The sequence below is a fragment of the Mya arenaria genome, chromosome 13, assembly GCF_026914265.1.
Source record: "Mya arenaria isolate MELC-2E11 chromosome 13, ASM2691426v1".
In the NCBI taxonomy this organism is placed as follows: Eukaryota; Metazoa; Mollusca; class Bivalvia; order Myida; family Myidae; genus Mya; species Mya arenaria.
In genome coordinates this window covers 42,799,929-42,820,369 of record NC_069134.1, presented here as the reverse complement: position 1 = coordinate 42,820,369, position 20,441 = coordinate 42,799,929, and the positions used below count along the sequence as shown (strand labels likewise).

The 20,441-nt window shown below is 34.8% G+C and overlaps 2 protein-coding genes across 4 annotated transcripts; one reads left to right on the top strand and one right to left on the bottom strand.

The window, feature by feature from the left end:
* Positions 1–1,082: 1,082 nt before the first annotated feature.
* On the bottom strand, positions 1,083–9,250 carry LOC128215157 (beta-1,4-galactosyltransferase 4-like). 3 transcript variants are annotated; one of them, XM_052921875.1, is made up of 8 exons: positions 8,888–9,250; positions 7,838–7,979; positions 7,429–7,522; positions 5,618–5,805; positions 4,398–4,520; positions 2,975–3,082; positions 2,440–2,578; positions 1,083–1,892 (listed from the first exon to the last, which is right to left on the bottom strand). In XM_052921875.1, exons 1-8 carry the CDS (start codon positions 9,171–9,173, stop codon positions 1,830–1,832), a joined length of 1,143 nt encoding a protein of 380 aa, XP_052777835.1. In that variant the 5' UTR covers positions 9,174–9,250; the 3' UTR covers positions 1,083–1,829. The 3 variants fall into 3 exon arrangements, with proteins under 3 accessions (XP_052777835.1, XP_052777836.1, XP_052777837.1); XM_052921876.1 differs by having other exon boundaries at positions 4,398–4,508; XM_052921877.1 differs by lacking the exon at positions 4,398–4,520.
* Positions 9,251–11,828: 2,578 nt separating this feature from the next.
* Positions 11,829–17,435, top strand: LOC128214253 (peroxiredoxin-like 2C). The gene is made up of 5 exons (XM_052920629.1): positions 11,829–12,189; positions 12,829–12,951; positions 13,674–13,782; positions 14,523–14,645; positions 15,096–17,435. The coding sequence occupies exons 1-5, from the start codon at positions 11,983–11,985 to the stop codon at positions 15,221–15,223; spliced, it is 690 nt and encodes a 229-aa protein (XP_052776589.1). The 5' UTR covers positions 11,829–11,982; the 3' UTR covers positions 15,224–17,435.
* The last annotated feature ends 3,006 nt before the right edge of the window (positions 17,436–20,441 follow it).

Genomic DNA, 20,441 nt, shown 5'->3' with positions numbered 1-20,441 from the left:
GAGCCCACTAGTACACGTGGAAAGGGGCGTTACACATGTTTAAGACCACTGCAACTTGTACGGTTAGCTTTACGTACAAGTACACGCACAATTGACGGATCCAGGGGAGGGGGGCATTTAATAATAAAAAATAGAGTACCCCCATATCCCCTCTGCCACGTTCAAAACCAAACAATCCCCTAAGTTATTTCCCCTCTATCGTCAAATCATGGATTCGCTCCTGCATTGTGTGTCGCAAACGCCCTCTAATTTCCTTTATTAAGGACTTGTTGCTCTTTAAAAACAGATCCAAACAGTTTATGGATGTTTTGCTCACTTTTGACAGTTACAGTTAAGTGGTGCAAGAGTTTGTAGCAATAACTAAAAAAAGTTCAAGAAGTTCATAGAGAACTTAAGTAAAACTAAAGTGGCACATTTTCCTGTGCTAAATTTACCTGTCTTCAATTACCTGTGTTCAAAGACGGAAAACCAGAAACTCGAAAATCTCAGTACAGACTAACATTTCATTCGTAAATTCATCAAAACAAAGCCATTTAAAGACAAGATATAAAACCCATTCAACCTAGGTATTTGTCTCGTTTATCATTAATTTCATGAAATATCAAGTCTAGAATCAATGTAGTATGTTTTAAAATCAATTTAGTATATCATTTAAATTGAGTCTGTACAAAAACACTCTTTCTGTGTGTGTTTCGTGCGAAATAGCCAGGGGTTTTGTCCCAAATCTCTCCTCTCCTAATCCAACCTTCTGACCCTTCTACCTCTGTTACAGGCTGTACACTCATTTGCCAAATAAATCAATCACTATTTTTAAGTGTAAAGTGCATACTTGTTTGTTTATTTGAGTTTATCAAAATCTGCCCGCGCCCATTGGCTGCATTATGGCTTGACCCCGCCGTGACACCATCACGACTTAAATTGTGTTTAAATGCCATGAGTGACATGAGATAGAAGTGACAGCAATTCGCAGTCAAATCCAGACATTGGAAGACTTGAAGAAACAGAGTGAGATACACGAGTTCCGGGTGCGATACCCTAGCTCTTTGCGAAGAGACCTCTTGGTTCTTTAACGTGCTCGGTGTAAGGCACCGATACACGGGATACAACTTTCCTGGGTTGAACCAGTACTGAGTACACCACTTTTCCAAGCACTACCCTTTAAATGCCAAGCGCCAGGCAAGGGAGCTACTTGTACCAGCATATTACGTCTTTCGATATGAAGCGGCCCGGGATCGAACCCACGACCTCCCGCTCCGTAGGCGGACGCCTTAACCACAAGGCCACGGAGACGGTATACAGTGCATACTGGAATGAGAATCAGAATTTATGGGTCAAAAACTTACTATTTGCACTAACTACCACAAAACCGTTAAATCGGACAAATTTGAATGCCAACAAATTTGTTCTGCACATGCATACAGAACGTTTTGTTGTTCCAGATTACACACATAGGTAGTCTTAAAAAGCAGTCTGTACTGCACTAGCGGATCCAGCGGATGCACTCTTAAAACGTCAAAGATTGCTTTTAATTTCAATATAGAGTAAAAAAAAGAAACGCCCAATATCCAGAATTTCGGACTAGAAATTGTTAAACTTAATTTAGGGAAGAAGTTCGCTAACAATTTAAGCTAAATTATTTTGCCTTGAGGGAGGGGCACAAATCAAACGGTTACGACCCTAAGTTACGCCCCATCTAGCGTCAAATCCTGGAACCGCCCCTGGTGTTCTTATTCAACAAACCATCTGTTTGAAAATGATAACAACTTAAGTTCTCTTAACTATATATCATGACGCGCATATACAAATAACACCACGATAAGTAATGCTGACTATTTCGGCAACTTCAATCTGTCATATGATTTCTTTAGTTCGGGATCAACTGCATAAATGAACTGAAAATAGACAAACAAATCGTGTAACTGATCATAATGTCATGTTTTTTCTGAGTGTGACCTCACATTTATACTAATGTATACATTTTGAAACAGTGCAATTTTATTTGATATTAGAGTGTACACACCTTACTTCTATCTCATTATTAGATACAGTTTTTTAACTTCGAAAACAACCTCGGATGTATATAGACGGTTTATAACGTCTGTTCTCATTACATTTAACTACGCTACAAGTAGATCGCGTAGTAATTTCAATTTCGTTGTTAAACTTAATGACTGCATGAACTCTTGAGAATCATAATTATTTATGCGTTATACACTTCAATCGATGACAATCACTGGCAATCAATGTATACAAAATATACGTTAAAACACAACTATAAATTAATAATAATATTTAGAATTTTACGAACTACTGTGTCGGCATATATCTGAGTTGTTTTCGATGGAAAATGGCCGAGGTGTTCCGAATGTTACACTTGAACATGTAGAACTTTTTACTGTTCCTATGTGCATGAAAACATAAACTGTCGGCATCACGTACCTTCATAACGTCTAGTTCGCTCGTGCTGATATAGACCCACGTGAATAATTGGCGATACTCCAACGTCAAACGTCGGTAGAGAACGCGACGTACGCCGTCTTGCTTCATACGTTTGTCTGCGCGGGAGAGGAGGCTATCTCTGTGGTAAAACGTATAATTTGGAGAGTCAGACATTGAGTAATTAACAGCTGTGTTCGGCAGTGTGAACTTTAAGCCCATTGTCATGGTAAAATATGTTATACATGTAACTAGGAACTTTGCTTACTGAGGCTGTAACCCCCAATCTGCCCAAGCAGCCCTTGCGGACCGAAAACTCCTTCTTTAACTACCCGATTCCCGAGTAACTTAACAATGATAACTTATTTTTAATATTTTTAATATTAAGTGTCTGCGTACCGAAATACGCCGACTTTAAGCATTCTGAGTTCCGCGTACCACCCTCTAGAGTACCGAGTCCATTAAAGGCCCCTGACTGTCGCGTACCAAAGTTGTTTGGAGTCGGCCTCTTTAAAACAAAATCATAGTTTATACTTACGAGAAAGGGTTGTTTGGATTGGAAAAGTCCGCCCGTGACTTCCGTATTTCTTCATAAATACCGATTTCGTGGGCCGGGCGCTCAATACGGTAACCTTCTTTCGTCATTCTAAAAAAAAAGAATCACATGTATGACGGTAAAGTTGGGAGGTAATTGGTAGTTTGTATATTCGAATATTCAACTACCTGCTAGTTGGGGATTTCAATAATCAACTACATAGTAGTTAAATGTTATTTAGCTACTCGACCATCCATTTTAAGTTTGTAATTTTGCGAATATCCACTTACCAACCAGGCCCCGATTTCTCGAAACTTCTTAAGCTTAACAGGATTAAGTAGCTTATTTAAATTAGGTAATAAACATACATGTACTCAAATTGAACTTTTAAAAAAATAAAAAATAAATGGTTTATTGTGATAATCATAAATTTAATTCCTTTAATATAAAGTATAAAAGTTCTTAAAGAAGTTAATATAACGCAAATATTTGAATAACAAAAATAGCGAGCTTAGCTTAATCCTGTTATAAGGGCTTAAGAAGTTTCGAGAAATTGGGCCCAGTTGATAGCTGGGGATTTAGATTCAAGTTTCTTGTTTTATGGTTAAAGGGTACACATTTGAAAAAAATCACATGCCAAATGCTTTTTTTACAAAGATGTATGTTTCTTTATGAGAAATATTGTTTCATCTGAGTGTTTTTTCTACAAACACCAGTTGGATATTGGAAAATTTGTAGTTGGATATTCGAATATTGTCAAATGGATATGCGGATATTGGCACTAGAATGTTCGAATATTGTCAGTTGGATATGCGAATATTGCCAGTTGGATATGCGAATATTGTCAGTTGGATATGCGAATATTGCCAGTTGGATATTCGAATATTGTCAGTTGGATATGCGAATATTGCCAGTTGGATATTCGAATATAGTCAGTTGTATATGCGAATATTGCCAGTTGGATATTCGAATATTGTCAGTTGGAAATGCGAATATTGCCAGTTGGATATTCAAATATTGTCAGTTGGATATGCTAATATTGTCAGTTGGATATTCGAATATTGCCAGTTGGATATGCAAATATTGCCAGTTGGATATTCGAATTATGCCAGCTGGTTATTTAGGAATAACGTTTTATCAATTTAACTATAACTATATGAATATTATGAATAACTAGAAATCCAATGTCTTAATGTTGCCTCAGCTTTCACAGCCAAAGCTAGAATATTTGATTTTACGTTGACGCTAACCCGTCTCGACCTAAATACCCCTGGATTGACAGTCAAGTGTATTACGATAAGACAACGGGTTGGGCATTTGTATATAGACTAGACAGGCAAAGAGGCTATCGCAGTTGTGATATTTGGTAATTGATAGATTCTGATAGCGACATTCAGACATTTTTTCGAACAAAACTATTTTAAACCTTTTATAAAGGTCGTCATCTTCTTTCCCCCATCCGAAATAGGCGTTACTAAATCCGTTAATTTTCTCATACTGGGCTGCCCGTAGTGCTGTAACTCCGCCCACATAACTGCTGTAAAGCAATCTGCAATGTATCAGTATACACGAATATCAGTCCATCGTTGTAGCTTTCCGTTAATTGCCACCGTGGGCTTGAGACTGAACATCATTTCAAAAACTTTATATACGTAAGTGTTCTGTTTATACCAAGGGGAAATAACTTCAATGGCTTTTAAAAGTAGTTCTGAAAGTTGATATTTTCACTTCTTATTTTTCCGTGAAAATATCAAATTGATATTTTCACTGTTGTTATTTCACTGATTAAACTCAATGTTTCATCAAAAAGCATAATAGAAATCATATTATTAATTTTAAATATGCGGGACATGCATGTTATTTAAGAACACTTTCAATAGGCAAATAAATAAATTGCTTACATTTAACTAAGCTGCAAGTAGATCGCGTAATAATTCTAATTTAGCAGTTATATTTAAGTTAAATTTAATGACTACTCGTGGGAATCTTTATTATTATTGCAATAATACGCTTCAATGGCAATCAATTTAAACTTAGATATACCGGATTTACATAGGACATCATAGACTGATTTTACTACATCGAAACAGTCTGCAGCACATTCGATACCTCGGATGTAGCTTAACGGTTTACAATTTCAGAATTGTTTACATTTAACTATAAAGCTGCAAAATGATCGCGTAGTAATTTCAATTTAGCAGTCAAATTTAATGACTTCTCATGGGAATCGTAATTATTATTTCAATGATATGTTTCATTGACAATCAGTTTAAACTACACGTCAAAACACCACAATTAGTCAAAACTATTATTTCAAATATTTACGAACTACTTTTATTGATGAACCGGCATACATCCGAGGTTGCTTTCGATGGGAAATGGCTGAGGAGTTCCGAATGTCTGTGCAGCATCGCTCCACTCAGAGTATGGGCGTTACTAAATGCATTGTTTATCTCCTACTGGCTTTGTCCGCCAATATAATTCTACAATGCACCAATGATACACGTTTGAAAATGTGTATGTATTGCTTAATATGCCTGGGAACGCTTGTACAGGCACCAAAGATCAGAACATTTACCAGCCGGACGCCTTAAAGTCCGAAAATGTGTGAAGTTTCAAAGCAATATGTTGTTGTTACAAACTAACTTGTATCCGTATTTGGATGAGTTGACGTTCAAGTGCCGTGGATGTTTCCCGCACGTGTAAATGTTGTGATCATTCACGGGCAGCAGGTCCACGTCGTGCACGATAATGCACGAAAATTTGCCAGTCTGTCGCGCCGTAATGTAGCCTGCATTTGCTAATAAGCCTCGGTTAAACACTGTCGGAAACGCCTTTAAATATAATTTGAGTGCTAAGTAATGAACACATGTATGACCTGTATCACATTATTTTTTTCAAATTGTTCATAATAGGTATACTAGTTTATATAAATATATTAAAACGTCTTCTATATATGATTTGAGGAAGGCGCAAAAAAACGCCAGCACGCAAGCACGACAGAGTTTTGACAACACATACCATTTACCTGACAACACATACCAATTATCTTGCCACTTATACAATTTATCTGACTACGCATACCATTTACCTGACAACACATACCAATTATCTTGCCACTTATACAATTTGACTGACTACGCATACCATTTACCTGACAACACATACCAATTACCTCGCCACGTATACAATTTGACTGACTACGCATACCATTTACCTGACAACACATACCAATTACCTCGCCACTTATACAATTTGACTGACTACGCATACCATTTACCTGACAACACATACCAATTACCTCGCCACTTATACAATTTGACTGACAACACATACCATTTACCTGACAACACATACCAATTACCTCGCCACTTATACAATTTGACTGACAACACATACCATTTACCTGACAACACATACCAATTACCTCGCCACTTATACAATTTGACTGACTACGCATACCATTTACCTGACAACACATACCAATTACCTCGCCATTTATACAATTTATCTGACTACGCATACCATTTACCTGACAACACATACCAACTACCTCGCCACTTATACAATTTGACTGACTACGCATACCATTTACCTGACAACACATACCAATTACCTCGCCACTTATACAATTTGACTGACTACACATACCATTTACCTGACAACACATACCAATTACCTCGCCACGTATACAATTTATCTGACTACACATACCATTTACCTGACAACACATACCAATTACCTCGCCACTTATACAATTTGTCTGACTACACATACCAATTACCTGACAACACATACCATTTACCTGACAACACATACCAATTACCTCGCCACGTATACAATTTATCTGACTACACATACCATTTACCTGACAACACATACCAATTATCTTGCCACTTATACAATTTATCTGACTACACTTACCATTTACCTAACTACACATACCAATTATCTGATTATTTATACAATTTATATGACAAGACTTAACCATTTACCTGACTACACATACCAATCATCTGACCATTCATACAATTTATCTGACTAAACTTACCATTTAGCAGACTACACATACCATTTATCTTGCCACTAATGCAATTTATCTGACAACACCTACCATTTACCGGAATACACATTCCGATTATCTTGCCACATATACGAATAGTATGAATACACTTACCTTCCGATTATCTTGCCACTTGTACGAATAGTCTGAATACACTTACCATAAATCTGACTGCATATACTGATTATCTTGCCACTAATACTATTTATCTGCCGACACATATCATTTATCTGCCGACACATGTCATTTACCTGACTACACAAACCATTTATCTTACTTCACATACCATTTATCTGTCTAGATATTCATTATTTATGACCACATATACTTTTATCAGACTACACATACAATTTTTATCTGCCCATATATATGCTGTTTATCTGACTAAACATACCATTTCTACGACGAAGATGGCGTAGTTCCTCTGTTGACGCTGTAGAATGTTGTGCAGATGGAACAGCAGTATCACCAATTGCCGCCGACGACCTCTAAACATCATAAATACAATATATTGTTATAAGTAAGATCAAATGTTTTCAGTGACACAGCATTCCGTAAAATGCCCAAGTCAGGCAATCATTGTATGTGTTCGGTCTTTGACCCGCAATCACCACAGAAATTCAGTTGCTCGTGTATTTTGCTCTTGATACGCGCCTGTGTGACAACTGCCCTTTAAAGCGATTGAAATGAATATGTGTACAACATGTTTTTAGAACACGTGTCAACTCATATAAAGACTGAAAATTGAACTTTTTAACAGTCAAAACTGTATCTCTAAATGTAACTGTATTCAAAACCTCTACCTATACGGTACGATAACAGCAAGCTTTTCCCGTGCATGGCAGTCCGAAGGTGAGTAGTATCCACCGGGTCTCAGTCGCTCGAGGGAATGGCCGTTGTATACTTCCGCGGGAGTTACGTTACCGCTAAGCTTTATTCGGCCTACTGTCATGTATTAAACAAACAAAAAACAGAATGCAACTTTGTGGGTCGATTTCAAGAGACATTTGGTTTTAGCTTATATTGATCTGAACTCAACGTTTTATGCCGTGGCATGTGTTGTCCAAATCCCACTCGGTCGAGAGTTTTTTGTCGAAATTCATGGGGCCGAGGGTGCTCCATGGGAAGAGGGGGTGGAGTGATGGCCGTCTCGGAATATTAACACTGTCGGGAATCATTAAATGCTTTAATTCCTCCAATATGTATCAACACACAAAGGAGTCCGTGTAGGGGCAAAACAATAGTAAGTGCTTGTTTGCGAAAGCCTCAGTCGACAACCGTCTGCCTGAACAAAGTCATTGATGAGTTGCGAGATAAGTTATGTAATGCTGTTGTTGTATTTTGACAACACAATTTGTAATAACTTCCGTGGTTGTACCCCGCCCCCTTATCACCCGAAAGAATAATATTTAGCGTTGAAAACAACAGGTTCGAAGCGCCATATTCAACAGTTTTTGTATACCGCGTGATCAATTACGTCATAAATGCTACGTCGGAAAGCAACATTTTGTTCGAATGAAGACTTAAAACAAAGATTACTTTTCCCTCACCATTTGAAATGAAACATAGCGCAGTCTACGCCGCTGACGGAGCCCCGCCTTCGGTCTTTTTACCAGAGTTTGATTGAGAGTTAAGTTTCTTAAAGCACTTCGACAATCCTCTTTACAAAATCGCCCCCTGGTGGAGCACTGTCACAACGCTATTTTGGAAACAGGTTTGAGGAAACTTATCACCTAATCAAACTCCGGTAACAAAACGAAGGCGGGGCTCTTTAAGTGGCATAGACTCCCTTTGTTTCATTTAAAATGGTGAAGAAAAAGAACGTGGTATACACACACTGACTATCCACATACCAAGACCCGGGGGTACATCAGGACATTCCATTAATGATTCATTAATTTCCGAAGCACCATCCCAATTTGGACTGGGAAGCGTGTAATTCTCGAGGTTGTTTAGTCGATCATCATGAGCCTTTTGAAGAAGAGATTCGAACTCCTCACTTTGTTTAATGTCAACTTTTGCCGTTGCATACTGTGACGTGTAAAACCAAATTGGTATAATTAACACAATTAGGTATGAAACTAGAAAAAGAAATAACAATGACGTCCTAGTTAAATGTCTCCTCGTCGTATCCAACATGTTTTATTCACACTGACAATACATGTATTTATTAAGGAACCAAGATATGATTTTAAAACCAAAGCAGCGAGTTGAGTTCTGTTAGTACTCGGATATCAAATCAATGTCAAAGTAAAATATATTAATCAATACAAAATATAATGAAACAAAAGCAATCAATGAACTTATACTGCGTAAAGTGTATAAGATACGATAGCCATATGCGTTGGTTTATATAATGATATTGACACCAGCTTGTTACATTTATGCTAATTTGAAATGATAGAGTCTCTCTAAACATTCGTCATTTTCGAGCATGCTAAGTTGAATTGAGGTATGTGTCTTTCGATAAAATGGAGGTGTGTGCATTTGACAAAATTGAAAGTATTGTCAGTTTTTGGTAATTTTCACTAGCGGATCCATCCAGGACCCCACCTCCTCCCCCATCTACAATCGTCCGAGGTTGCTTTAATTTCAATATAAGAGAGAGAAAAAAATACGCCCAAACAGCATCATTTCGGACAAGGATTTGTTTTGAAGGGGAACCCAACCCCCCTGTCATCATTTTAAATCAAATAATTTTTTGTTCTAAGGAAGAGACTCATGGCAAAGGGTTACGCCCCTAAGTTACGCCCCATCTTACGTCAAATCCTGGAGCCGCCCTTGAATTTCATCATATGCTGCAAACGATCCGGACTTGAATTGAACAGATTTTAAAGTCTACTTTAAACTCCCTGTACGTAGCATCCCTGAAAACCTCCACATGATTCACATTGACAAAGACAAAACAGTGTATTTTGTAATTGACACTTGATTTAATATAAGGACTCATTTACGTTATGTAGGGTCAGAACATGGTGCTTTAATCGACACATAATTATGTTTCATTTAGACGAAAACACAGTTGCAATAAAAATTGTGATTTTTAAGCTTGAAAAACAACAACAACAACAACAACAACAACAGTATTATTAAATTAGGTGCCCATTTTTTGCTGTCCGGTGTTTATTCAGACATATCAATAGAATGGGTCAATTTTAACAAGCTCAAACAAAATACTATGTTGCCAATATAAGGAGAAATACAATATCTTTGGGAAATGTTAGTTGTCAGCTATTTTAGGTCAGAGAGGGTGGGGGATGCGCCCCCCCCCCCAAAAAAAATGGTTCTAGTAAACACTATATCCACATGAAATGGTACATGTAGATCAAAATAGAATATCACAGGATGCACCATTTAAGACATAGATTACTAAAAGTCACTGGGGTCCCATAACCCCCCTCCCACGATTACAGCCTATATAGTTGGGTTGAAAGAGAAGGGGTCCACGTCTTATGGCAAATTCGAGACCGCCCCTGAAGACTGAGGAATGATAGTGTTTGAACTTGTTTTATATGTGTATATGTTCATTCGAGATTATGATTGCGATTTTTTTTCCGTCACCTTATATCTTAATGTTAATACTGACCTATATATGCATATGTAGAAGGTATTCGATTGTACCACGGCAGATGTGTAAGTTGCATGTGGCAGACACAATACCTATCGTATTATTATCAAAGACGAATTTACGGTTCAAAAATGGCTTATTATTACAATAAAGAAAATGTCACGCACTCAAGCAAGCACGCACGCGCATGTTTTTGGGGAGGCGGAGCACGTTCAAAATTGACTAAAGTACTAGATATGTTGCTAAAGCTATGGAATGCGTTTTTTATGATATGCTTTTAAGTAGACTAGCTGTGTCCTTTCTTAAGCTTAATGCTGAAAAACGCATCTGCACTGATCAGTGCAGATGCGTTTTTCAGCATTAAGCTTAAGAAAGGACACAGCTAGTCTACTTAAAAGCATATCATAAAAAACGCATTCCATAGCTTTAGCAACATAACTTGTACTTCAGTCAATTTTGAACGTGCTCCGCCTCCCCAAAAACATATATATATATATATATATATATATATATATATATATATACTAACTTTTTTCATGAAAAATTGTGGAATATTTTTTAAAATGACATATATTCACTATTTTGACCAAATAAAAAAACAATAAAATTTTTTTTATATATATAACTGTATCCAGGCAATGTGACGAGCACCTGTGATTTGATATGTACGGACATAGTACCCTATGGCTTTATATTGTAGTTCAGTAGAAATAATTGTAGTAATAAAGAAAATAATTATACAACTAAAGCCATTCATATGGTAAAAAAACATACTTTGAAAATTTTGATCAAATATCATACATGTATATGGATTTTGTCTGCGTATACTGTACGTATTTATATAATTGATTAATAAGATTGTTGTTATTTTTTATTCATTCATTCATTCAAAGTCCCGAATTTAGTGCCAAGTCAATAGCGAAAAAAGTCCTCTACTGCATGTTCGCTTACAGGTATTGTTTTGACGGTGCTTAGCAACAAATAAACAATCAAATTGATCCTAAGGGAGATAACTTTCCAATTAGCACACATTTAACCGAATATTTTTCTTTGATAATTGGGATGTATTATGTTCAATGTATAATAAATGCATTTTTACATTATGAATTAACTACTTACAAAAAATCAAACAAACAAATGCCTAAAAAACTTGACTTAAAGACGAAAAACTAATTTTCACAAAACCCATTAGAGTAACTGCCCTTGGAACACCTGTTACTTCCGGTTATGTTTTGACATGTTATTTCGTGTGTAAACCCATGTCCAGGCAGGGTTTTAACTCTTTGATCAAGCTATTAGCTAGACAATCATAACATTACAAGCAGTGTGTGAAGAAGAGGTATTTTTAATACTTTTTTTAAGTTGAAAACCAGAAAAAAGATGGCGAGCAAAGATGACGATCTTTTGGAGCCAGAAGAGGAATTAGTCGATGAAGTTGATGATATGAGAATGTCAAGAACTGAGGAGCCGGATTATTCGATAAAGTTTGACAAAGTTAGAGACAAAGTTGTGTTTGATCCAATGGGAAATGAGATTAAGTTTGGTGATATATTTAAAAAGCAAAAGACTATTGTTATTTTTGTAAGGGTAAGTTGCATTTTTACATTTTTTTTTTGTTTTAACTTCTATTTATTACAGAATGTTACCAAATGTAAATACAACTTTGGTTGGTGGTCATAAATCCAGGCAAGTGGGTTTCTTTCGGGGGTATGTGAGGTATTTGAACCCAGGTTAATGTGTGTTTGTCAGTACCAGCGACCCTGTAAGCTTTATGCTTATTTGGTTAGATCGCTTTGCTAGTGTTCTGGTGATTGTGAGTTTGAGCCCAACACGCGTTTCCCATATGGAACGAAGCAATCTGGGCCATATGATATTAAAGTGGAGGCCTTTTGGTCCAATCTGGGCTCAAGCTGTAATACCTTGTTTACAATTGTTACCGGGTATTCCTTATTAATTAGTTTAAACTTAAATAGATCTAAAATTAGGGGAATGGTTATTTCTACACAATTTAACCAATGTGAATTTATTTATAAATACATGTATGAGTAAATAAAGAAAAATAAATGTTTTAACTGTGTACATGTAACAATTCCTATTTTTTATGTATAACAATATCTTTCAGACTGACAACAGTATACAAATGGTGAGGAAGAGGAGTTGACATTAAATAGAGATAAATGTTGGTACATGTATGACTGATTTTCAAAGTTTCCTTTCATGTTTCAGCACTTCCTAGATTTTATAACAAAAGATTATGTGGAAGACCTTGGCTCCATACCACTGGAATACTTGCAAGCTGCAGATGTTCGCCTAGTTGTCATAGGACCTGCACCATTTAAATTTATAAATGTGAGTTCTATGCTTTTATCATTTATCCATCTGCAGCCAATTGTATACATTGTAAAAGTGTTAAATTTTTGCTCAAAGTTAACCAAAAGATCTATTGATTGGTCAATATTTATCCAATAATGTCACTTTTAACCAATCAAATCATTAACATGTTTAACCAACAGTTAAAGAAACCAATAGAGTTGATGTAGAGAACTGAAACAGGTTTTATACTAATGGTAATGATGTAACCGGGTATTACCCATGTGTGAAACATTACTTTTTTCCTCAATCCATTGATGAATGGACAGTATAATTGGAGTAGATCAGCAATAGGTTTAGGATGATAGGGTGAAACTGATTTTATTTGTTGTTGGAAGTGTCATTTTTTAGTTTTCGGATTTATCAGTGTTAATTGTTAAGTTGCTTGTGTCTTAATGCCATTTAGCAATGTAAATATTCGTCAATCATTAAATGCAGTTAAATCCTATATAAAATATTATATGACTTAACTATTATTAAATTGGTATAAATTAAGGCAGAAGCATTTTCTATAGATTTTCATGCCTGCATGAGGACCTTTGCCGCATCCCTCCCGCACCTATGTGGAGATGCGGTTGAAAATCACGAATATGAAATGAATATTTAAATTCACCACTATCAAAATTTTCTGAGTCCATAAAATATACAATCCAGTCCCTTTAAATGAAACGTTTTATTGATAAATTGTTGTTCTTTTTCAGGACTTCAAGAAAAGTACCAACTTCAACTACACCTTATATTGTGATCCTGAAAGAGAATTGTATAAAGCTTTAAATATGAACTCGGTGTCAGAGTATGGAGATGTAAGACGTGAGTACCTTTGTGAAACAATCAGCCTCTAAAATTATTTCAACTATCTCTTCGCTGTATAAAATACAATCAGTAAGGCCCTTATTCCTTGTTCACGCTGTCAGCGTATGTTAGAACAGAAACAGTAAAATACTGTTGGGTCTATTCTATGTGTCTGAATTGCTCCTCTCATCTATGTAAATATTGCTCCTCTCATCTATGTATATATGCTATGGGTACGAGATAATTAGATTTATCATTGTCAAATCTCTGATGTATAAGAATGTGTCTGCTTAAATTAATCTGTGAGGAATTTTTATAGATTCTGAACAAAAGTAGAAAGGGTATGACTTGAAAACCATGTAACAATTAATGAGCAAAAAATCTCTAAAATCTTAATTGCAGAAAAACACTGTCATATTTTTTAGGATTGTAGAACTGTTAAATATGTTCGATCAATTTAAAAAAAATTTTTTACACAGATTTGAAACATTTAAACAAAGGCTATTTTATCATTGCATATTTTTTATTTTGCCTGTAAAAGTGAAAAACACACTTAGTTTGTTTCTTCAGTAGATTGCTGTACTTGTTGTGTTATTTTTCATAGGTAAAAAAGATGCATTCCTAGTAATGCTACGATCTTTTGGGTATAGTTGGACAATTACACAATGTATACCACAAGACCAATTGCTCTTTCACCCAAAATTGTGTTTTACAGATAGCATGATAAAGAACAATCATGACATGAATAAATGTTTCAGATGCGAAGCACGTGAAACAGAATGCAATTATGGGCATAATGCGGGGCATGTGGAAAATCATGAAGTCCCAGGAGTGGGAGGGGGACAACAAACAGAATGGAGGGTCTTTTGTTCTGGGGCCAGGTGAGGACTTATATTGAATAATACAATTACAGATTTTATGTTAGTAAGGTTGTCTGAGTATCATACAGTAGATTGCCAACGTTACTCTAAGGTTTCTATAAATAATTGGAATGCTAAAATATGTTTAACAACAGTTTCAAGAAAAATTACCTGAATGTTTGAATTTTATACAGCTGTCATCGAAATTAGACATTTTGATGAACAAGCCCAATTTCTTATAGTGTTACTTGGCATTAAATATTTGAACAAGCCCTGCTATATATAATTCAGAATTTGAGCAAGCCCAAGTCAGAACCATTCATGTTATCCATATAAATCCAAGCTTTCATAATATTTCAGTAATTTTCTTTTATGGAATGAAACAACAACAACAAGAACAACAATATACAAACATGGGCATTTATTCTTTAGTGCTCCTGTATCACATGTTCCAATTTCCTTTTCTTACAGGAGAGGTAGTCCACTTCAGTCACCTTGACAAGAACCAGGTGGATCAAGTGCCGATAAATGAAATCCTCAAAAAGGCTGATGTCCAGCTTGTGAGCTTTCCAAAGGACCCTCGTGTGCAGAACATATAGTGCAGGGAAACAGCCTTATACAGGATATGAACAAATAATAGTTGACAGCCAATGGGAGCCATATACAGAATATGAGCAAATAAATAATGGTTGGCTTGGGGATTCCATAAAGCTCATAAACTTGGGAGTATGAAATTCCTAGTAAACATAATTTATTGAAGTTGTTTACTCAAATATGGAAATTCCAATCTTTCGAATGAAAATGATGTTATATAATGCTTATTCTGATGAAAGAACCATTTTTGTCTATAAACACAAATTAAACAAAGAGGTTTTTCAAACATGTTAAGTTAATATAGTTCTATTTTAAGTAAGAATATGAAACTAGTTTGACACAATGTTTATATATATTTTGAACTTTCATGTATCTTATTTGAATTGAATTTTAAAGGTGTCATTTCGGAAGTTAGACCATTTTCAGGGTAATATATGTGTTCAACATACACATGTATACTTCAACAGAGCCCTGTATTGTTGGGTTGTGCAGGGAACCAGCTGGGTGTTCAGTGTAGGGGATTTGTGATACAAGTTATGTTTGGGCCCAATCTTATTAACAATTATATCATACAATCACTTATTCACATTGGTATCCCCAATTCGTAATGATATTGATCTTGTAACAAATTATAAGAATGGATACATAAGCAAAAAAATCCATATATTTAGATTGTTGACAAAGATGTTATATTAAGCAAAACAAATTCTTCAATAGTAATTTGTAGAGCATTCATATTTTGACTGGCTTTCCTGCAGGATTTTGTAGGTAAGTTTTTAAAAAAAGGATTAAGCATGTTTCAGACTTTTGTTCATTTGAGAAAATGTACATTTGTGATTTTTTCATATTTAAATGCATTATTCACCCCATGTACATGTTATTCACCATTTACTGATCTGTGATAAAGGTCATTATGCATTGTGTCTTACACCGCAGTATATGATTTGATCTCTGTAAGTTGAGTGATTAAAAGCAATAATATCACAGTCACTCATAATCTTTATTTAAACTTATTTGTATCATATGAACTTGGCCCTTTTTGGTATCTCCCTTTTTCCTGATAGAAACTAGCATGGGCACCATTCTGCCTTCATAGACTTAAACACTCAAGTCTGTCAAATAATACTTTTGTTTTGAAAACTAGGACATGTAATATGATTATAAATACTTACAAACTTAGCATATTTGGCATACATGTATGTAACCTAAAGTTACTCCAATTAAACACAATCCCTAATATTTTTCTGTCAAATTCATGATGATCATGTTCTTCTGCAACATTCTGTCATTTTTAAAAAAACTGGCTAAACCCCTCATTTATGTTTTATCACTGAGTTGTGAAAATTGTAGTTGTGAATGTAATTTATTTTGAGTGAAAACGTGTTTGTTAGTTCCTAAATCTTGTATTTTTAGTGATAATGCTTTTGTTTCTTTCTTTGTTTTGTATGTTTGTTTCGTGTAACTGCTAAAATACTCTTCCCATTTATCTCATACATGTTTACTTACTTCATGTATACATAATATTATCTGATGTATATGCCTATTTTTATCTTTATGAAAATTTTGTGACAATATCAATGTGCAAAAAATGATACATGAATTTTTTTCATTCACCTAGTCTCTTGTTTAGGGAAAAAAACTATGGCTAGCAATGATCAGCTATTCTTTTTTTACAACCAGACCTACTGTTGATCAATAACCTTTTTTTAAGAATAAATATTCACCTGCAGAAAAACTGTCTTATTTTTAATTGTGATGAATATATATTTTTTTTTAAAGTCAATTTATGTGTTCATGTAGAGAACAGGCAAGAAAAATCCATGAAATATTGATACTGTTAAAAGAGTTTTACATAAAAAATTATCAATTTATTCACATTAATTTCCTGACAAAAACCTTTGAAAAGTAACACTTTTCAGCTTGATTTAACAAGGAAAATAATAAAGAAATTTGACATTCTTCCTCGTTTATTGTTGTTTCATTTTTGGTATGTTTTTTGTTGTATACATGTACATATTTTGGTTAATAGTCTTGAAGCTGGTGCATGTGAAAAATACAGTTTTATCCGTCCGAATTTCATAGCGTAATCTCATACTGCTGTTCTGATGGATTTTGTTTTAAGTGAAATCCCTTACTGTGTATCTCAATTTTCAGTATGTAATAAAATTGTTGTAAACCTATGTGAAACACTGTGTTTTTTTCTACGAAGCCTTAAAGGTTGATGCGAAAAAATGTTTGTTTTTAATTAAAATGCACTTAATATCCTGGTTATTTTTTTTTAACATTGAATGATCTAAACCAAAAAAGCATATAATTTGTGCACAGATAAATAATATTAGCCTTTATAAATGTGTTGTTTTTAATTCATAGTAAAGTGGCCACAAATACCCCAGTTTAAAAAGTGCCTATATGTTGCTAATATATTTTCATCTGTACACAACTCATATGCTTCTTGTTTTGATCATTTAAAGCAAATGAGTTATACATGATAATGCATTAAAATGAAAACTAATAATTTTGGCATCGACCTGTATTGTGTGCCTTTAAACATTGTGTGGATGTCCGTATATGAAAACGTGTCGTTTCGAAGATATGTTTGCAAAATGATTAAAAGGTGTTTAGGTTTGTTTAGCAAATCAAAATAAATAATTCACATGCAATGAATAAAATCATGTTTAATAGTGTATCATTATGATATGTTGTTGTAAGACCGGTGATAAAATGTGGTATATTTATTCCATGATAGAAATCAAGTGCAAACACTCACAATTCACTGTAACCAACTAGAAATATTATTTCTGACTTTCATTAAGGTATCCAATACACAAAGATGTCGTTTTTGGATTCCTGGTGACCATATTAATTTGGTACCACTTGAAAGGATTGTATGTGCAGAAGAACACACACACAATTGTATGTGGTCACCAGGCATCAGAATTTGAGTAATACTTTGATGACATGAATTAAAATCTTAATGAACAAGAATGGGCGGAATGAGCGTAGCGAACAAGCACTTTTCAATTATTAAGGTTTTAATTCAGGCCATCTAACTGACTTTGAATACAGCCTCATTGTCTGACACATTGTCAACGCAAAATCAGACGCAGGGAGTGTTTATCAGTTGAGGGATAGTGGGCGGACCTTTAAACACCCGCGAAAGTTGAAATACTTAATGATTAAGCCTTGTACTTTATGATGCCTATCTGCCATTTCATTGGCTGTAAATGGTTGTATTCTCATAATGGTTAGTGGTGTCATCAACTAACCAGGAGGGGGAGGGGAGGGGGGGGGGGGGTTCAATAATGATCTTAGTCGAAAATTGAAATTGTCAGAGAGTCATATTTTTATTATTTTGCTACATATTTTAGTACCTGTAAATTGAACTTTAGACAGTATTAAAAAGTTAACACCAAGTTGTGGAAACAAAAATAACAGTGTGTTGCCATTTTAGACGTTTATACAGATTTAAGCTTAATGAGGTAACGACTAAGTGAGCTATGATCTCATCCACCCACGTATCGTACGATTGCGTTTTCGAATTAATATATATTAGAAGTTATACTATTGTTTTCAAATTTCAAAGCTTAATTGTACAGTATTGGTAAAGTGTATATATATTTACCAATTAAAACTTCCAATTTAAATTGAAACTGTCCCTGCCGATAAAACTGAAATTCGTGATCTTTAATACGATCTTTTTGCGATTGTGGATAAAAGGATCCCTTCATTGAAACAGCCCCAGCTCACTTGTGGATCGGACACCTTAAAACTGCGTTCTTACAGATTTACAGTTTAGATTTTTCTTTTAATTTTATCTCAGAATCAGCGGAGTTTTGTATCAATGCCTTCAGTTTAGTCAAAGATAACTGACTATAGAAAAGATCTAATGTTTGTAAAACTGTTGAAAAACTCATTTTTTTAAAGCCTTCGTAACGCCTGTGCCATAAAACATCTATGTCGAACGTAATAATGAAAAACTGCGATCTGATCTTTTGTCAGCAGTTGTAAACCACTGGTTTTCAGACATTTGCGCAAAAAAATGGCTCATTCCAAGACATTTTTTTTTGTCAAAATGGTCATTCTGTAAGAGTGCAGCTTTAAAGGATGACTTGTTTCGTACTGGCTTAACACAATTGCATCTGCTACACTATTGATTGTAGCTGAATGAATCAGAGACACATAGTTTGTATCTTTAATTATATTGCACATCTTGTCCTGTACATTGACATTTGTAACATGGTATTATTGAGTATAAATATGGTACATGTAATATAGAATACTCTGGTACATGTATTAAAGGTACTCGTTCACGTTTTTATGGGTAGGCATTAAATTCAAGAAAGAAATGTGAACACAAACTCATCAACACTTTAAAAAGAGCTCAATTGCTAATGAAGGGCTCTAAACAAAGGCTTTATTGTGAATGTAGAGCTCTATTGTTAATGAAGAGCTCTATTGTTAGTGAAGAGCTCTATTGTTAATGAAGAGCTCTATTGTTAATGAAGAGCTCTATTGTTAATGAAGAGCTCTATTGTTAATGAAGAGCTCTATTGTTAATGAAGAGCTCTATTGTTAATGATGAGCTTTATTGGTAATGCAGAGCTCTATTGTTAATGAAGAGCTCTATTGTTAGTGAAGATCACTATTGTTTGTGAAGAGCTCTATTGTTAATGAAGAGCTATATTGTTAATGAAAAGCTCTATTGTTAGTGAAAAACAGTATTGTTAATAAAGAGCTGTATTGTTAATGAAGAGCTATATTATTAATGAAGAGCTCTATCGTTTATGAAGAGCTATATTGTTAATGAAGAGCTTTATTGTGAATGAAAAGCTCTGTTGTCAATGAATAGTTATATTGGTAATTAAGAGCTCTATTGGTAATTAAGAGCTCTATTGGTAATGAAGAGCTCTATTGGTAATGAAGAGCTCTAATGTTAATGAAGAGCTCTATTGGTAATGAAGAGCTCTTTTGTTAATGAAGAGTTCTATTTGTAATCGTTAACACTTATTTAAAAATATAACAGAATATAAAAACATTACAAAGCATTCTTTGTTTCGCTGAAAAGCGTTCATAACGCTATTGAAAATTTAAATGACTTTTGGCTTGGATTTACAAAATTATGTTCGAATGAGTATCAACAAAATGCTGTTCGATGTTTGTTGATAAAAGAAAGTACCAACATAAAATCTGTGAACGAGTCCCTTTAATATAAAATACAACATC